The sequence below is a fragment of the Protobothrops mucrosquamatus genome, unplaced genomic scaffold (genome assembly GCF_001527695.2).
Source record: "Protobothrops mucrosquamatus isolate PMUCROS unplaced genomic scaffold, P.Mucros_1.0 scaffold3619, whole genome shotgun sequence".
Taxonomy (NCBI): domain Eukaryota; kingdom Metazoa; phylum Chordata; class Lepidosauria; order Squamata; family Viperidae; genus Protobothrops; species Protobothrops mucrosquamatus.
Window position 1 is genome coordinate 72,616 of NW_015389582.1, and position 17,187 is coordinate 89,802.

At 38.5% G+C, this 17,187-nt stretch overlaps 1 protein-coding gene across 1 annotated transcript; it reads left to right on the plus strand.

The window, feature by feature from the left end:
* Nucleotides 1-695: 695 nt before the first annotated feature.
* On the plus strand, nucleotides 696-16,955 carry SKP2 (S-phase kinase associated protein 2). Its single transcript, XM_015827332.1, has 10 exons — nucleotides 696-864; nucleotides 3,087-3,334; nucleotides 4,673-4,784; nucleotides 6,779-6,922; nucleotides 8,896-9,030; nucleotides 10,856-10,954; nucleotides 11,942-12,069; nucleotides 13,134-13,185; nucleotides 13,781-13,888; nucleotides 16,135-16,955. Exons 1-10 carry the CDS (start codon nucleotides 857-859, stop codon nucleotides 16,346-16,348), a joined length of 1,248 nt encoding a protein of 415 aa, XP_015682818.1. The 5' UTR covers nucleotides 696-856; the 3' UTR covers nucleotides 16,349-16,955.
* The last annotated feature ends 232 nt before the right edge of the window (nucleotides 16,956-17,187 follow it).

The window sequence follows — 17,187 nt, forward strand, 5'->3', positions numbered from 1 at the left end:
AACTCCCAGAATTCCTGAGCCAGCTATGCTGGCTCAGGAATTCTGGGAGTTGAAGTCCATGAGTCATAAAAGAGCCGAGGTTGCCTACCCCTGACCTAACCGATTCAAGGTAGTGAGTAAGTTAGGGACGGGTCTCTGTGGAAGAAATCTAACGATGCTGTGGCAAAGGGTCGACACCGACTCGATGGTGCCTAGTCAATCAATCAGAGAACGTACATTGTGACTCCATTAACCCTTTTGTAATGACTAATCTCTGATTTATGAAGGTTGCAATCTAATACCCATGTGGGATCGTCCTGGTTTACGATTCAGTGGACAAACGTAACGTTGCAATGTTAAGGTTTGATTTAAACCGGCGTTTTTCATACTTGGCGGCATCCTAAAGTTTAAATTGGTTTAAATACTTTACATGAAATGCAGTACTAATTGCTGAATTTTATTTGCAATTAATAGTAAGTGTTTTAGAGATGCTACATTTTATAAAAGTTACAAATTTATTACAAATACGTTTCTCCCAAATCGCACTTTCCCGGAATTGGAAAAGAGCAGAAGGAAACAATTACTCTTAATATCTATGGACGTTTCTTCAGTAATCTTAAGAAGGCGTTGCCGTGGAATACTGTACTGTGTGCATGAGAACAGTTTCCATTGCAAAGTACTACAACTCCCGAGAGCCACTGCGAGGTCTAGGAGAACGTTAGCCCGGGCGGATCGAGCGCGCGGGGTTCTTTTGCTGGATTTCCGGAGCTGCGGCAAATTTAACTAGATCAACAAAGCTAAGCAAGGCAAGGCGCGGGAAAGTAAAAGCCGAGGGATCGGAGATCCCCGTTCTTCATGCATCACACTTTTGAGCATCATGCACAGGTAAAGATAAATGGATGCAGCCGGGTAGGAGGATGCGAAGAAAAGATTAGGAGCGGCGGGATTGGCTTGCGGGTTGTTTGGTGTTTCAGATAAATGTTGCACTCAGCAATCGGGCATGTACTTTTCAGATTATAACTGCATATCTATTTACGGCAGAGGATCCCCCAAGGAATATGCATAATAAATATTTTCATAATAAATGCAAAGAAGTTAGGAAAGTTAGGGTACTGGCACAGTCTCCTTATGAACAGCTGCACAGGTGGATACGTGTACTAGCACATGGATTTGAACAAAATGTGCAGGTGTGCATATGGACTAAATATAGGTCTCTCTTTGTCTTTGAATCCAATTGAAAATATATGTACTAATGGGAAATCATCTCATAGTATTGCAACGGTATTGCTAAACTGCATTTGGAAATGCTATATTTGAATGCAAAAGTACTTTATACCAAAGGTTGTTGCATCTATGTACAATGATGCAACATGCCATTTAGATATTTTCAAGAGTTCCACTGAGTGCAACTTGGACATCAACCTGTCCATTGATTTTCTTGTAAACAGGATAGGAGGGTTTGTAGTTGCCATCCTCTGTATTGTCCTCTACATAATCTTCAACCACAATTGAACACAAAATTTCTGTTGCTAAGCAAGACAAGTGAATTTTGCCCCATTTTGAGACTTTTCCTGTCACCGTTAAGTGAATCACTGCAATTGTTAAATTAGTAATATGATTATTAAGTGAATCTGGCTTCTCCATTCACTTTGCTTATCAGAAGGTTGCAAAGGGTGATCACATGACCCTGGGACACTGCAACTGTCATAAATATGAATGAGTTGCCAAGTGTCTGAATTTTGATCACGTGACCATGGAGATGCTGCAATGGTCGTAAGTGTGAAAAAAGGTCTTAAGTCTTTTTTCAGTCCATTGTAACTTCGAATGGTCACTAAATGAATAGATGTAAGTCAAAGACTATCTCTAGTCTTCTCTTGAACTGGGTGTTTTATTTTTTCATGCCGGGCTTCCATCCACCCAAACAATTTCTGATGATAATTATAATGAGATATCAGTCTCCCAATCCAGTATACCATCCATCCATCCATCCATCCATCCATCCATCCATCCATCCATCCATCCATCCATCCCTATCTATCTATCTATCTATCTATCTATCTATCTATCTATCCATCCATCCATCCATCCATCCATCCATCCATCCATCCATCCATCCATCCATCCTGCATTTACGGGCGTTTGCAACAGTCCACGGTTGTGACTGCAATTTACAACTTTTATTTTTGTCAGAAACTGGCATTTTACTTCCTCTTTCTGGTAAACGATCACCCTTTGCAAACAGTGACTTCACTTGATAATGTTTGCTTAATGATGCTGCTGTTTGCATTATGACCACCGTGTTTGCTTAATGACAGCTGCAAAATAAAATGGGCATGATCATAAGCTGATCTTAACGACCAGAACAACATTTGACTGTAATTTCAAGATTCAGTTATGGTTGTCAATCAAAAACTAGTAGTAATGTGCGTAGTAATGTATGAAGGCATCCCCGTCAAGTAAAGAATAAAGTAAACGTATCTTGAACTTTTAGCTCTCTTCTTCCATAATAATAACGATTCTGAGTCTTAACTACTCCTGTTATTGACATCTGGCTACTTTCTTACTAGGGCAGTGTTTGTTGTACCAATTATGCACTTTTCTGGGAAAACAGCTATTTGCTTTGTAATTCCTAGTACTGGGTCTATTCAAGCAGAACACAGTATCAGCAGGCTAAGTTTCTAGGCTGCTGATCATTTTGGGCATGTCAAACTTGCATGACACACAAGAAATCATTCTTCCTATAGTGATATGCTTATCATTTATTGAAATCTTTGACCAGTCCTGTCAGAATAGAGCAGGGGTAGGCAACCTTGGCTCTTTTATGACTCGTGGACTTCAACTCCCAGAATTCCTGAGCCAGCCATGAAGTTCACAAGTCATAAAAGAGCCAAGGTTGCCTACCCCTGGAATAGAGCAATCCCTTGCCTTAGTGGTTTTCTGGAGGAGAAGCAACTATTTCTGCCTCTCACATCATTTTTCAAAGGTGTAATTTCAGGAAGTAAGTTTGTGACACTTTCTGTTCAGCTTAAGTCTCTGTTCCTGTGGTGGCTGAAGAGCTATTATGGATTGCAAGTAAATGGTAGATGTGGGCCTTTGTATCCTTGCAGGAGACATCTTCAGGAAATTCCAGATTTGGGGAGCAACATCACTACAAGTATCCCATGGAGCTGGCATCCCAACAAAACTTCAGATCTCCTCTCAGACACTCTGGGAGTGTCTGCTCTTAAACTGGACAGTGAGAACACACCTCAGGATCTATTGATGTGTGTGGCTCCACCCACCAAACGGCAGAAAGTGAGGGAAACCAAATGTGTGATTATCCACCAGCCTAGACTGCTTCATGCAACAATAGCAGGTAAAACCTTCTCTTGCCCCCCTCCCTCCCCAAAAGCTATTCAAAATTCTACCTTAGGATAACAATAAAGCTTAAATTGATAGCAGTATTTTAATTTTTTTAAATTATAAAAGCAGGCTGATTTGTTGGATTCACCTATTATAGATTAGTTTTCCTTAATCTTGGTTTGTTGTCAATAAACAGTTGCCTAAATTAACACAACAGACTTGCTAGCAACCATAATTTGCGAATCAGAATGGATGCATTCACTCAACACACTAAATAGATTCAGGGTATGAGCAGGGTGTTTCTTAAACTGGCTGACTACACTTCTTCAAAATTAGATTTTGTATTAGTCACTATTTGCATACAAATATATAGGTTGGGAATATTTAAAAAAGCAAGTTAGTTTAGTAATTTAATACTCTGGCTAACATTTGACTTTTCCATTGTCTGAAAATCATCTTTCACTCTTAGACTAGTTTGCCATCCCACTGTATTTACTTTGAAGTGAGTTACACGGAACTGTGTAAAATTTATTTTTGAAAGCTGTCTTGGATTCTGTTGTATGAGGGTGTGGTTGTAGATTTTTGTTTCAAGTCATGTAGGATCCAAAATAAATAATTGGAAGTCAGTGCTTCAATTTGTTTTATGAACAAATATAGACACCCTAAAATAGATTTTTGAAAGCCTGACCATTAAGAGTACAAAATTCATGGTGTTAAAAACATATACTACTTAAGGATAAGTTACTTAAGAATAAAACTACTTAAGAATCACAATGTGCAAAATAAAAACAAACAAGATTAATCGGCCCAAGAAAACTGAAAAAAGTTTCCCTAGTGCTAAAGTAAAATATTGTATGTTAGGCACCAGACATTCCGCCCATCTGTGGTTGTGAATGGGCTGTTCCTTTTTCACTCTCCTCCTATATCTCATCCAGTCAGGACACCACCAATCTAGTGAGCTTCTTATTATTGCTTTGTGGAATCTGTTATGATGGAAATGAGCATCATTAAAGAAGGTTCAAATTTCTTATCCATCTTTTTTAATAATAGAATGACCTTAACTGACCCACACAATTTCAGACAATAAAGTGCCAGGTGTACTCTGCTGAAAGGAAGAAATACAGTGTTCTTTATGAGTTGGAGAAATCCAGTTGGATTTCCAATGCAAAAGATGCTGGAAAAATTTGCTTATCAGCCAATGGACCAGTTAAAGCAATTCTCAATCTTGACATGTGTGGACTTCAACTCTCAGAATTCCGTTCCAGAATGTGGAAGTCCACACGTCTTAAGGCATAAAGATTGAGAAACATGTTAAAACTTCATAATAATTCTTTCCTCTCATCCCCAAAAGGTGTTTCTTGGGATACTTTGCCAGATGAACTGCTGTTGGGAATCTTTTCCTATCTAAACTTGACTGATTTGCTGAAAGTTTCCCAGGTTTGTCAGAGATGGCATCGCCTTTCGTAAGTGGCTGTCGATTTCTAAATAAAAGTGTACATATAAATATACAAAATCATTTCCCTTGTACTGTTTGCTGAATTGGTTTCCATTGAGCATTGATATGATTTGTTAATTTCAGTAGGAATTCAGTGACTTAGGAGTTTCATTTGTCATATGTGAGGCAAGAAAAACAATAGCATGATACCGGGATGGAATTTTAACTGCATGCTGTACAATTGTTGCAATATTTTCCATCTAGATCTGAGCAGACCTATCACTTTGGCTCTTGCTCTGTTTTTAAATGAAGTTCTGGGCAGGTTTTGCCCAACACACAATATTTATTCACTTTTCATACTGTCAATAAATCTTGACACCGTTGTTTCCCATATATGTATTAATATATGTATGTACAATATGTACAGATAACCCTCAACTTAAGACCACAATTGGGATCAGAATTTCCATTGCTAAGCAAGGTGATTAAGTGAATCATGGCTAATTTTTATGACATTTTTTGACACAGTTGTTAAGGGAATCACGGTCATTAAGTGAATCTGGTTTTCCCCATTGACTTTGCTTGTTGGAAATTGGCTGGGAAGGCCACAAACGATGATCACGTGGCTCTGGGATGCTGCAACCATCGTAAATACATGCTGGTTGCCAAGCACCCCAAAGCTGATTACATGACAGTGGGATGCTGCGATGGTCATAATTGCAAGGACCAGTTGTAAGTCACTCTTTCAGTGCCGTTGTAACTTTGACTGGTCATTAAACAAATGGTTGCAAGTCAACAACTACCTTTATGTATATGTCTCCATCCCCATGGTCACGCGATAAAAGTTCAGACTCTTGGAAACTGACTCATATCTATAACAGTTGCAATATCCTGGGGTCAATGTGATCACTTTTTGTAACCTGACGAGCAAAGTTAGTGGGGAAGCTGGATTCATTTAACAACTGTTACTAACATCTGCAGTAATTCACTTAACTGTAAGAAAGGTCATAAAAGGTAAAATGCCCAGACATATACTCAAGTAATGTCTCAGAAACAGAAATTTGGGGCTCAATTGTGGTCGTAAGTCGAGGATTACCTGTATATAAATACTACACATTGTAATATGCAAAAGCACCATCTAAATAAAATCTCCAAGGCTCTGAAAGGTCTGGATAACATGACAAGGTAGTCCTTCAAATAATAGAGTGCTTTCTCCAACATAAGAAAGCTGACCCTCCTTTTTAGCTTGCCAGATGTGTTTGGAACATAAAGCCTTCTGTTTAGGACCCCACAGTTAATAAAAAATGTACCAGCATTATATAAAAAACCAAGACTTAAAAGGCCTATTTACAAAATACTCAGTATTTAAAACTTAACATTTCAAAAAAACTGATGGAGTGTGCTAGTATTAAATAAAACATTGTAGATAGAGAAATGGAGTAGTTCTTACTCAGGAACAAATGGACTTTTAAATTAAAAAAATGAAGAATGTGTATGCTAATATTCCATAAAGAATATGCTGCAAAAGAGAATACAGTATATTGTAGGTGTAGGTATTATTTGTCAATCTCCTTTTCTACTTTCAAATTTACCTGCTAACTTTCAAGTTCTCTATTCTTGTAAAGAAATAAATTGGACTTCTTTCTTGAAGCCACTTGACAAGTACTAATTCTCCAAAGGAGGAGGAAACATTTCTGAGAAATAAGGGGCCGATCTTACAGTTTCTCAGTTATCCTTCGGTTATTTTCCAAAAGTTTGGTTAACATCCGTTACAGTGCACAAAAGGGAAAACTCATTGCTTATAGAGAATTTTTCCCACAACTCTGCTGTAGCTATAACCAACCTGGAAAACATAAGCATTCTTGTTAATATTTTTTAATGTTTTGAGCTTAATTCTGATCATATGTGCGTAATTTCTAATATTGTATAATAATCTGCCAGTGACAACCTCAGTTATGCTAATATTTTTGCTTCAATTGCTGATAAATTAATTTCTCTTTTTCTTTTATTTTCTTTTTTAAGGCTTGATGAGTCGCTCTGGCAAACTCTTGATCTTGCAGATAAAAATCTTTTGCCAGCAGTGATTGGCCAATTGTTGCCCTTGGGAGTGATTGCCTTCCGCTGTCCAAGGTCCTGTATTGGGACCCCTTTGTTTAAAACAAGCAGGTAAATGCTGCACCGAAATAAGATGATACCCTTTATCTTGACAGTTTCATCTCTGTCTATAGTCTATTTTGCAAAAAGAAAAGCAAGATTTTCAAGTGGACTAGCTGGACTTTGGCACTGGATATCAGTGCAGTGCAATGTGTGAATAGACGATCTTCTTTGGCTGAGAGCAAAAAATTTTCACCCTAGTAGAGTTGTCTACTGAAAAGACAGCTGTCATGATGGGCAAAGTTAGGCACAAAACAAAATAACATTGATGCTACAGAATGGTGCTTTGTTTTGGGCGATGTTGCTTTCTTATATACAGGTAGTCTTTGATTTATGACCAGAATTGAGCCCAGAATTATGATTGTAAGTCATTGCAGTCATACGGTGGGGTATCCATTGACCAGAAATAATTTCCCAACTTTTTTCATGGTGGTCATTAAGAAAAAGCCATGGTTGTTAAGCGAAGACCATGGTCATTAAGTGAAACAATTCGTTTGAATAGAGGTTTTTTTGCTGGAAACTGGAAAAAAATGCCAGAAACTGGTTAAAAAAAAACATTGTTAAAAAATCACATTGTCATGTGATTGTGGAACATAAAGCTGGCTCCCCTGACATGCGATCACATGACTGGGAGATGGCGGAGCAATCATTTATGATAGCTGGGGAGGTTCTTTACAGGCCATAAAGTATCCTTCCCTGACCATTGTAACTTTGAATTGTCATAAAATGATTGGTCATTAAGTAAGGACTTCCTGTAATTAAATATTAAACAATATTTTTAAAAGTCAGGTTTGGGATCACCTTGGTCTCTGAATGGGCTGTTGTCTTCTAGTTGGATGATATGATGTGTTTGGCTTCATTATAGAGCAGTGGTCTTCAAACTTGGTCCTTTTATGACTTGTGGACTTCAACTCCCAGAATTCCTCAGCCAGGCACGCTGGCTCATTTCAGATCACAAACTTTATAACTCATCAAGTTTGCTATGTAGCTTTGAGAAAATGATTGGCTGGGTCCTTCCTTCCTTCCTCCCTCTCTCCCTCCCTCCCTTCCTTTATGGGAAGTAAATATTGTATATGCATGCTATGTTTGATTTTGTGAATATTCAAAACAATGCTTTTAAAGGTTCTGAATTAAGACAGAGAGCATTTAGAAGAGAGTAATGCAAATGGTGCAGGGAGTTTAGGTTGTATCCTATGAGGAACTTGGGAGGTTTAGAATAAAGAAAGTGATGGGAGTCATGATAGTCTTACTGAAGTATATAAAGCTACAGGGAAGATAGTGAGAGCTCTTTTCCATAACCAGAAGTCCAAAAATAAAGAGTGTAAGTTGCACCTTCCTAGAGTTTGTTTCAGTAAAGGCAAAAGAAAAAACTCTTGACAGAAATCTCTGTACAGCAATAAACTATCTTCGTATGTGAACTGTAGATTCTCCCTCTGGAGGGTTTAAGACTCAGAGATGGTTTCACTGGTTTTCTTCTACATTTCAGGACACAGGACTAGTCCTGGAATTACTATTCATTTAATGACCGAAGTTAACAATGGTACTGAAAAAACTTGTGATCAGTTTTCACACTCATTGCAGCATCCCCGCAGCCACGTGATCAAATGTTGGGTGCTTGACAACCAGCATGTATTTACAATGGTTGCAGTGTCCCACAATCCCGAGATTGTCATTTGCAATTCTGAAGGAGTTTCTGAAAAGCAAACTCAATATGGAAGCCAGAGTCACTTAACAAGCAAATGATTCGCTTAACAATTGTGGCAAAAAGGTTGTAAAATAGGGCACAACTCACTTAACAATTGCCTTACTTAGCAATGGAAATTTTGGGCTCAATTGCGCTCGTACATTGAGGACTACCTACACATCATCTTGGTGGTCTCCTTAAACTATACAATTCAACGATTCTATGATTTTGCTAGTGCTGTTTTTTTTTAAAGAATTGTATTCCACTGTTTTCCTTATGCCCTTGTTTGTCTCTTTCTTAGGGCTCTTTGTGTGCAACATCTGGATTTATCAAATTGTACAATAAAGGTTATAGATCTTGAGAGTATCCTTGGCAGATGCCAGAATCTGCAGAATCTCAGCTTAGAAGGTCTCTTACTTTCTTCTGATATAGTTAGGTGAGTGATTAAAAATGTGCTAATTTTTGATGCTGACTTCAGGAAGAGAAAGTTGTAACAAATCCCTGACAAAGTCCTTGCTCTGTTCACAGATCTGGAGTTCATGTGTTAATGGAGCCTCATTGTTTTTATTGCTATGATTGTTTCTCTAGGGGCTATTATCCTGTATAATGCTTTGTGTTTTTAATTGTTTTTAATTATATTTTGGATGTTGTAAGTTGCCCAGAGTTTTGGGAAGTGGACTGGTTATTATGAATAATAATAACAATGTAAGGTGGAGGTATACTAGAGGCAGGCTCAAAGACATTGAAGATTCACACAACCATTGAAGATTCTGTGCCACTGAGCTGTAGATCACAGGAAGTATTAGGTTTACCTTCTCATTGGTTGATTTCCTTCCCCTTTGTATCAGTGATTTAAAAAGTAAGAAATAAAATAGTCCCCAGCTCAGCTCAAGAATCAAAAACTAAGCAATTTTGCATACGGGTAATCCTTGCTTAATGACCACAATTGGGACTGGCAACTCTTATGACCAAGTGATCATTAGATCAGACATCCTGTGACTATGATTTGTGATTTTACTGCCAGTTTCTCCATTGACTCTGCTTGTTGGAAGCTGACTGTGCAGTGTGCAAATAATAATTGCACAACTGGGGGATGTAAATGTCCACCAGTTGCTCCCAAATCTTAATAACATGACTGCAGGAATGTTGTGATGCTCGTATGTGCAAGGTCAGGTCATAAAGTTACTTTTTCAGCACCATTGTTACTTCAGTCACTAAACACAGAAGTCATTAAGCGAGGAGTATCTGTACTCATTTCCTGTGCCAAAAAGGCTTTATGAAATCCTTTCTTCCTTTTCCTTCTCTGTAGAATTGACCTGTCCATTAATCAACTTAACAAAGTTTTTAGTAGTAGATCAATAACTCATTCATCAAAAGCAGTATTTTAAAATTGCTGATTATTTTGAAGGTAAGAATATAAAAAGGCAGTGAATGAAAGACAGTCTTATACCTGACTTTCTGCTTTTTCATTCAGCAAGGGAATGCCTCTTTTAAGATAATGTCTGCCTGCATGAATTATATTACTTTTATTGATGTGAAAATGTACGCAGGTTCAGTCAGTTGAGTAACTGAGCTTCTAATTAAATTGATCTTAGGAATCCTTCATAACTGCACCATGCTTAAAAATTCAGACTAAATCTGGTTTGGTGTTCCCTTGTAATATACAACTTCTTTCTCCCTCGTTTCTTGCTTCACTCAGTTTTTGGATCCCTTTGCTTCGTAACCTTGGTATTGATTTTGAAGCTGTAGAATTTTTAGAATTATTTTTGTGATTTGTATTTTATTTCAGCTCTCTAGATCTTTCCTTCCCCATTTCTTCCATAAAGCAGAGGTCCCCAACCTCTGGGCTGCGGACCGGTACCAGTCTGTGGTCCGTTGGGAACCAGGTCATGCAAGTGGCGGGCAAGCATGCAAAGCTTCATTTGCGCATGCGCAGGAGCAAGGTTGCGTGTGTAAAACCATCCCCTCCTCCCCCTGCTGCTGCTGCTGCCAATCCGTGGAGGTTGGGGACTGCTGATGTAAAGGACATGGATAAAATCTCATTCTTCTTCCCAAGAGCTGTTCTATTTCATTAATTCTGTTAACTGCTTGATTTTGTGAAGAGCATAAACATTAAATAAATATTCAGCAAATTCATAACCAGTTTGGCATATTGGAAATAGTTTGGGTACCTTCAGACTCTCTTGCAGTTCTGCCTCCTTATGATCGAACAGATCAGCTTAGCAGTATTTGAACACTCCATTCTATTCTTTCTCTTTCAGAAGTATAGCTCAAAACCCCAACTTGGTTCGGCTAAACTTATCTGGATGTTCTGGATTCTCTGCAGATACTGTGGAAGTGTTGTTGAAAAGCTGTCCAAGGTAATATGACTTACATGAGAGATTACACTAAATTTAGCACTTGTATTAAACATTCTATATTTGGATTTGTCGGTAGAAACTTTAATAACAATCCAAGAGTTCAGATTAGAGGGACAGGTTGCTGTGGGGTTGACTGGCCATCTAGGCATTCACACGTTGAGTTGTGCATAGGTGCAAGGAATTCATAAATATGATGCATAATGAAAAATACCTTGGAATAAAAAGGAAGGCACAAGTAGCTAGGTGTAGATGATTGTAAGGGAGACCATAGATTGAGTTTCATGTACTGAATGGGATGGTTGTGGAATTTCCTCCAGGTTATTTTTTTCTGCAAACCTGGTGCCTCTTTCCTTTCTGTTCAAAAGATTCCCCAAATCTCAGAATAGATTTCAGGGACAGTAGAAGAACTAAAAGATTTAAAAATCCACCACAGCCAAGTTCTGCTAGTAGAAATGTGTTAGGTAGAACAACAAATTTTATACATTTAAGAACTGGGTTCACATATCTTGTTCATCTGTAATATTTGTTTGAATTTAGTTTAGCACGTTAATTTGAACCCAGTTATTGTAGGCTGCAGCCACAATTTAGTGCAGTTAATGAAGCCAGCATGGTGGTTTAACAGACCTACACTAAAGTATGGCTTAGCACAGTGAGTGAACCAAGGCAAATGTGTTGTGTGAACTATTTTTCTTTTCCAGTTCAGAATCTACTGGCCTTCAGTGCCATGGGGTGTTTTGTTGGTATAAAAAAATTAAAGTGGAACATTACATGTTTGAATTTCAAATTAGAACACTGCTTGTAGGGCGTGTTTTACATTTGTTATTTTTGTACAATTTCTAGATATTTTGATGCTTTCAAAACTCTTATTTAATACACATGTATTAATCAAATTTATGTCGCCGTCCATCTCATGAGAAGTGATTTTGGGTGGCTTAAAATAATTGGTAGGTAATTTTGAGAATGTATTCCTTCTCAATTTATACGTAGGTTAGAAGAATTGAATTTAGGCTGGTGTGACTTCACAACTGAGCATTTGAAGATCATAGTCAGTCATGCTCCTCCAAAGCTATTGCAGTTGAACCTTAGTGGATACAGGCAGAATCTCCTGATGCCAGGTGAGTTTTGTTTTCAAACAGCGGATTCAGGTAACCAGTTCTCTTGTGATAATTGGGGGGGGTATTTTTCATTGCAATTGAACAGAAGTTCAATTACACACCCGTTTTTCTCCTTAAAATCTTACAACCACCTGTTAATTTGTTTTTTTTATACTGTGGTTTCTTGACATGCCTCTCAAAGCCGGATATAGAACTTGAGCAAACAAAATTTGCAGAATTCAAACCTGTGCTGAGACTTGGATACTGCTTTAATCCAGCTTCTACCACATTCAGAATAAATAGTATGGTTTACTCTTGGATTCCCACATATACTGTGCTGATATATTACAACATCCTATGTTTTTGGGAAGAACTTGATGCATATAAAGGCCAGCAACTGCTGATGGCAGCTGTGATTTCTAATTTTTGTGTATATAATAATTTCACTTGAACATAATCGCATTGACAAAAACACCATCAGTCAATTGCAAAAGGCAGCTTTACTTGGAATATTTTACATTCTGTTATTATACCTTTTAACAGCATTAAACAACATCTGCCTATTCTAGGTTCTTAGGAAGGACTCGATAAGAGGACAAAAATTCAAAATCCAGTCTAAATAGCTGGCTGACCAACCCTAATTTATTCTGGCTAGCAGGAGCTGCCTGAATTCTGGTCAAAGTCTATTTTGGATCTTTCTAGAGAGGCCAAGAATACAGACGTCGCCTCGCAACACTGCAGCCATCATAAATATGAGTCAGTTGCCAAGTGTCTGAATTTTGATCATGTGACCAGGGCAGTGCTGTAACAATCATAAGTGTGAAAAACAAACATAGGTCACTTTTCAGTGCCATTGTAACTTTGAACAGTCACTAAACGAACTGTTATAAGTTGAGGACTATCTGTAGATGTTGTGTTTTCTAGTATGAAAAATGTATTAAAATGTATTAAACTAAAATAGTTTAGTTTAAGTCCTAGTAGAAAATGTACTTCTGACCAAGTAATTTATGACATTGTTGTAAAGTCATACATGGACAGTGCCACTGAATAGGTATCAATGATTATATTTCACTTTTCATTTTCAGATGTTAAAACATTACTAGAGAGATGCTCTGGTCTAATACATTTAGATTTAAGGTAAGGACTGCAATTGAATACTAGTTTGCATCTTTGAAAGCTTTGTGCTTTCAATAAAAAACAATATGCTAGATTGAATCAGAATGCATCATATGCCTTGTGTAAGCAATATTGGAGTACATTTAAGTGCCTAAATCTGTATTAAAAGTATAGTTAATTACCCATTGCTCAACTGTAAATAAATCTTGTGAAACTGAAGCATCCTACTATCTACATCAGTGTTTCTCAACCTTGACAATTTTAAGGCATGTGGACTTCAACTCCCAGAATTCCAACAGCCAGCATTGCTGGCTGTGGAATTCTGGGAGTTGAAATCCACATGCCTTAAAATTGTCAAGGTTGAGAAACACTGACATCAAGCATATACTCTGAGAACCATTAGGGAGGGACTGTCTTCACCCTCTTTCTCTCACCCAAAATATCTGAACTGAACTGCCTCTTATACCTCTGGAAGGCCCACCCTCCCTCCCTTCTGGGAATCCAGTCTACTACATTCCATCACAAGTACTTAGTTAAGTGCACATCCAGAATTAATATAAGATTTTAAATCTTACATAAATGAAAAGTAATATTTTCTTAAATACTTTCGTTACAGTGACAGTGTTATGTTGAAGCCTGAATGCTTTGCGTACCTCCACCAACTCACACGCCTTGAGCACTTAGGTTTTAGCCGATGCTATCAAATACCTCCTGCTGCTTTACTGTAAGTAATTTTTGATATCAAATTGCTTGTTTTTGAAAAGCAAAACAGTGCTAAAATTGAGAGCTAATCCCACAAAAGCTATTCTCCAGTTAGGCCTTTGTAGCTGAAAGTTGTACTGCATAGTGTTTCCTTGTGAATATAAACAATTGTGATAATTTATTGTAGTTTTTTAAAAAATGCAGCATGATTATTATAAGCTCTTTCAGCTTTATCCAAGTGGCACTTTTTATGCTTTGTGATGTGTGGAGTTATTTATAAGAAAGCATGTTAAAATAAAACCCCGTTCTTGGAATCAACAAATAAGTTTTTCAAGTTTAAGACTTTGAGAGCAGATTCCAGAGAGCTCTTTAAAAATATTCCACGCTGATTTTTCAACGTGTGTCTCTGTCTGCTTTCTTCCTTTGATCACTTATTGCATTTTAAATCATTTGACTACTATTTATGACTAGGGCCATTAGTGATCTTCCTTTCAAAGGGGGGATTTTAATTTCTTCTGCCATTGTGATTGACTCAGTTTCCACTAGAGGTCTCCTGAATACCATAAAGCAGGGCTTTTCAACCTTTTCACCCATTGTACCACTTTTAGGATATGGCAACATCCGAGTACCACCAGTCACCTAGCAAGGTGTCAAAAACTTAATGACCCCCCCCAACAAAGGAAAAAAGTGATAAAGTACAGGTAGTCCTCGACTTAGTGACTGTTCGAAGTTACAATGGCACTGAAAAAAGTGCCCCCCAAGGCACAGCTGAGCAAGACACCTGCCTGTCCGCCCGGCCGTGCTCTTCCTCCTGTCCGAGGTTTTCATTGTTGTGAGCATTTCTGTTGAGGATTGGCAGCGGGGGTGGGGTGGGGGTGTTTGGTTTTTATTCCCCCCGTCTGCTGGGTGGTTGCAGCAGGTTTTGGTCACTTCATATGACCTTGGGACACTTGACGGTCATAAATATGAATAAGTTGCCAAGCATCTGAATGTAAATCACAAGACCCTGGAGATGCTGCAACATTCCAGCTGATCGGCGCTTCTTCTGGGCTCAGCAGAAGTGCCAGGATCGGCGCCGAGCTACAGCCATAGCCTGGCGTTGATCCTGGCGCTTCCGCTGAGCCCTGACAGCCCTGAAGAAGCGCCGATCCTGACGCTTCCCCTGAGCCCTGACAGCCCTGCAGCTCCAGCCATCTCTCGCTCAGGCTTGTGTGTTGCTGCCACCGGTTCAGCTCATTCCCCTCCCCCACTACCACTTTTCTAGGATTGTCGTGTATCACCTGCCAGGTGCCAATGTACCACAGGTGGTACCCGTACCACTGGTTGAAAAGCCCTGCCATAAAGTATAACTGAAGGAAGTTTTCCTTTTGTTAAGAAATGGCCTAACTGGAGAATGGTGAACAGTGGCTTATCTGTCCGGTGTACTTTTATAGTACTGTATATATTCAGACAGTCCTCAGCTACAACTATTCATTTAGTAACCGTTCAGTTACAATAGCATTGAAAAAAGTGACTTACAACCAGTCCTCACATTTATGACTGTCACAGTATCCCCAGGTCATGTGATGAAAATTTGGTTGCTTAGCATGTATTTATAATAGTTGCAGATTTCTGGGGTCATATGATAACCATTTGTGACCTTCCCAACCAGCTTCCAACAGGCAATCAATGGGGGAAGCTAGATTGACTTAACGACCATGTGATTCATTTAAGAACTGAAGTGATTTGCTTAACAACCATGGCAAAAAAAGGTTGACACAACTCACTTAACAATCACTTTGTTTATCAACAGAAATTCTGGTCCCAATTGTGACTGTAAGTCAAGGACACCTATATCTGTGTAATAAAAATATAATCTGCAATGCTGTTTATATGATGGGGACCCCTAATGGAAATGGAGCTGATCAAGTAGCTAATCTAATTTTTAACAGTTTTATTATATGATGGGTCCTTTAAATTTTTAAATGTTATAAACCGTCCTGTAAACTTATGAGTGAGTTGAATGGCTACATAAATTTGTTTAGTAAATACCTTGCTTATCCCACATCTAAATGGATGTTAGAATGAACACCCTTGCAAACAACTTAGTACTTATAGAATGTACAGAAGTATTAAATTATTACATGGTTTTCAACATGCCCTTGAATTTAGAGAAGAATAGTTAAGTCACTGTTATTCTGAGGTGTGCTGCTAATCATTCAGTACTAAACACATGAAAAATTGCACTGGCTAAATGAAAGGAATTATTGTGTTGTATTTTTCTTTTAGTGAACTTGGTGAAATTGCTACGCTCAAAACGCTGCAGGTTTTTGGAATAGTGACTGCCAATTCCCTACAGCTCTTAAAGGCGACGCTTCCTCATATAAAGTTCAATACCTCCTACTTTACACCTATTGCAAGACCCACCACCGGCTGCAAAAAGAACCAAGAGATCTGGGGGATCCAGTGCAGACTGAACTTGAGAAATCCGGCTGGGGTTTGAAAGAACTTGAAAGACTCTGACTTCTACCAACAGCAACGTTGAGTTCCTCAAGTCTTCACTGTGGAGTTTTTGCATTCCGTTGTAACCTCACAATTTGCAGTTACTGACCGGGTTTTATCAGTTTATGACCAAATGCTATCAAGTATTTTACAATTTGTATTTTTTATGTTTTATGTTCCACTACTTTTACTGAGGCCTGTCCAAGAAATGCTAATCATGCACAAATAGTTGCCATATGCAATATGCACACTCTCCTTGTGGAAATATTTTTTTTTTAAAAAAAGTAGCTCTAGTTAATAAAACTTGTCCAAATGTTCATATTCTCTGTTTTATCCATGCCAGTTATTGTTGTAGGGTATATTTGGGCTGATATACTTAAGATACTGACCTTTATCTCATAATTCCTGGAAACATCATAGTTTAATTCTGTTTAGATCACAGCCCTGAAACGTTTTGTTGTCACATATCTCAATACTAATTGAGTATAATCAACACAGCCGCATGTTGCTAATTGGTATACAATGGCATTTGGGACTGGAATGGCATTTGGGACTGGAATTCCCTTACTAAGTGATGTTATTGTAAAGCATAACGTCATGTGACTGCATTGCTTAGCAATAGCAACCCCTGCACATCATATTGCCTCCGTTAAGCGAGGATTGTGGTTTGTTAAGTGAGCACCTCGTGCAACTTCCTGCCAGCTTCCCACAACAAAGTCAGTGGGCTAGTTGGCAGGAAGTGGTAAGTGCCAGGGGGATCACAAGCAGACTGGCTGGCAGGGTAAGTGGCTGCTGCTGGGTGGGACAGAGGGCCCGGCACAAGCGCAGTTAGCCAGCAAA

Coding starts and splice junctions, on each gene's coding strand:
- SKP2 (XM_015827332.1), top strand. Junction 3,335..4,672: donor GCTTCATGCAACAATAGCAG/GTAAAACCTTCT, acceptor CATCCCCAAAAG/GTGTTTCTTGGGATACTTTG. Junction 10,955..11,941: donor TTGTTGAAAAGCTGTCCAAG/GTAATATGACTT, acceptor ATTTATACGTAG/GTTAGAAGAATTGAATTTAG.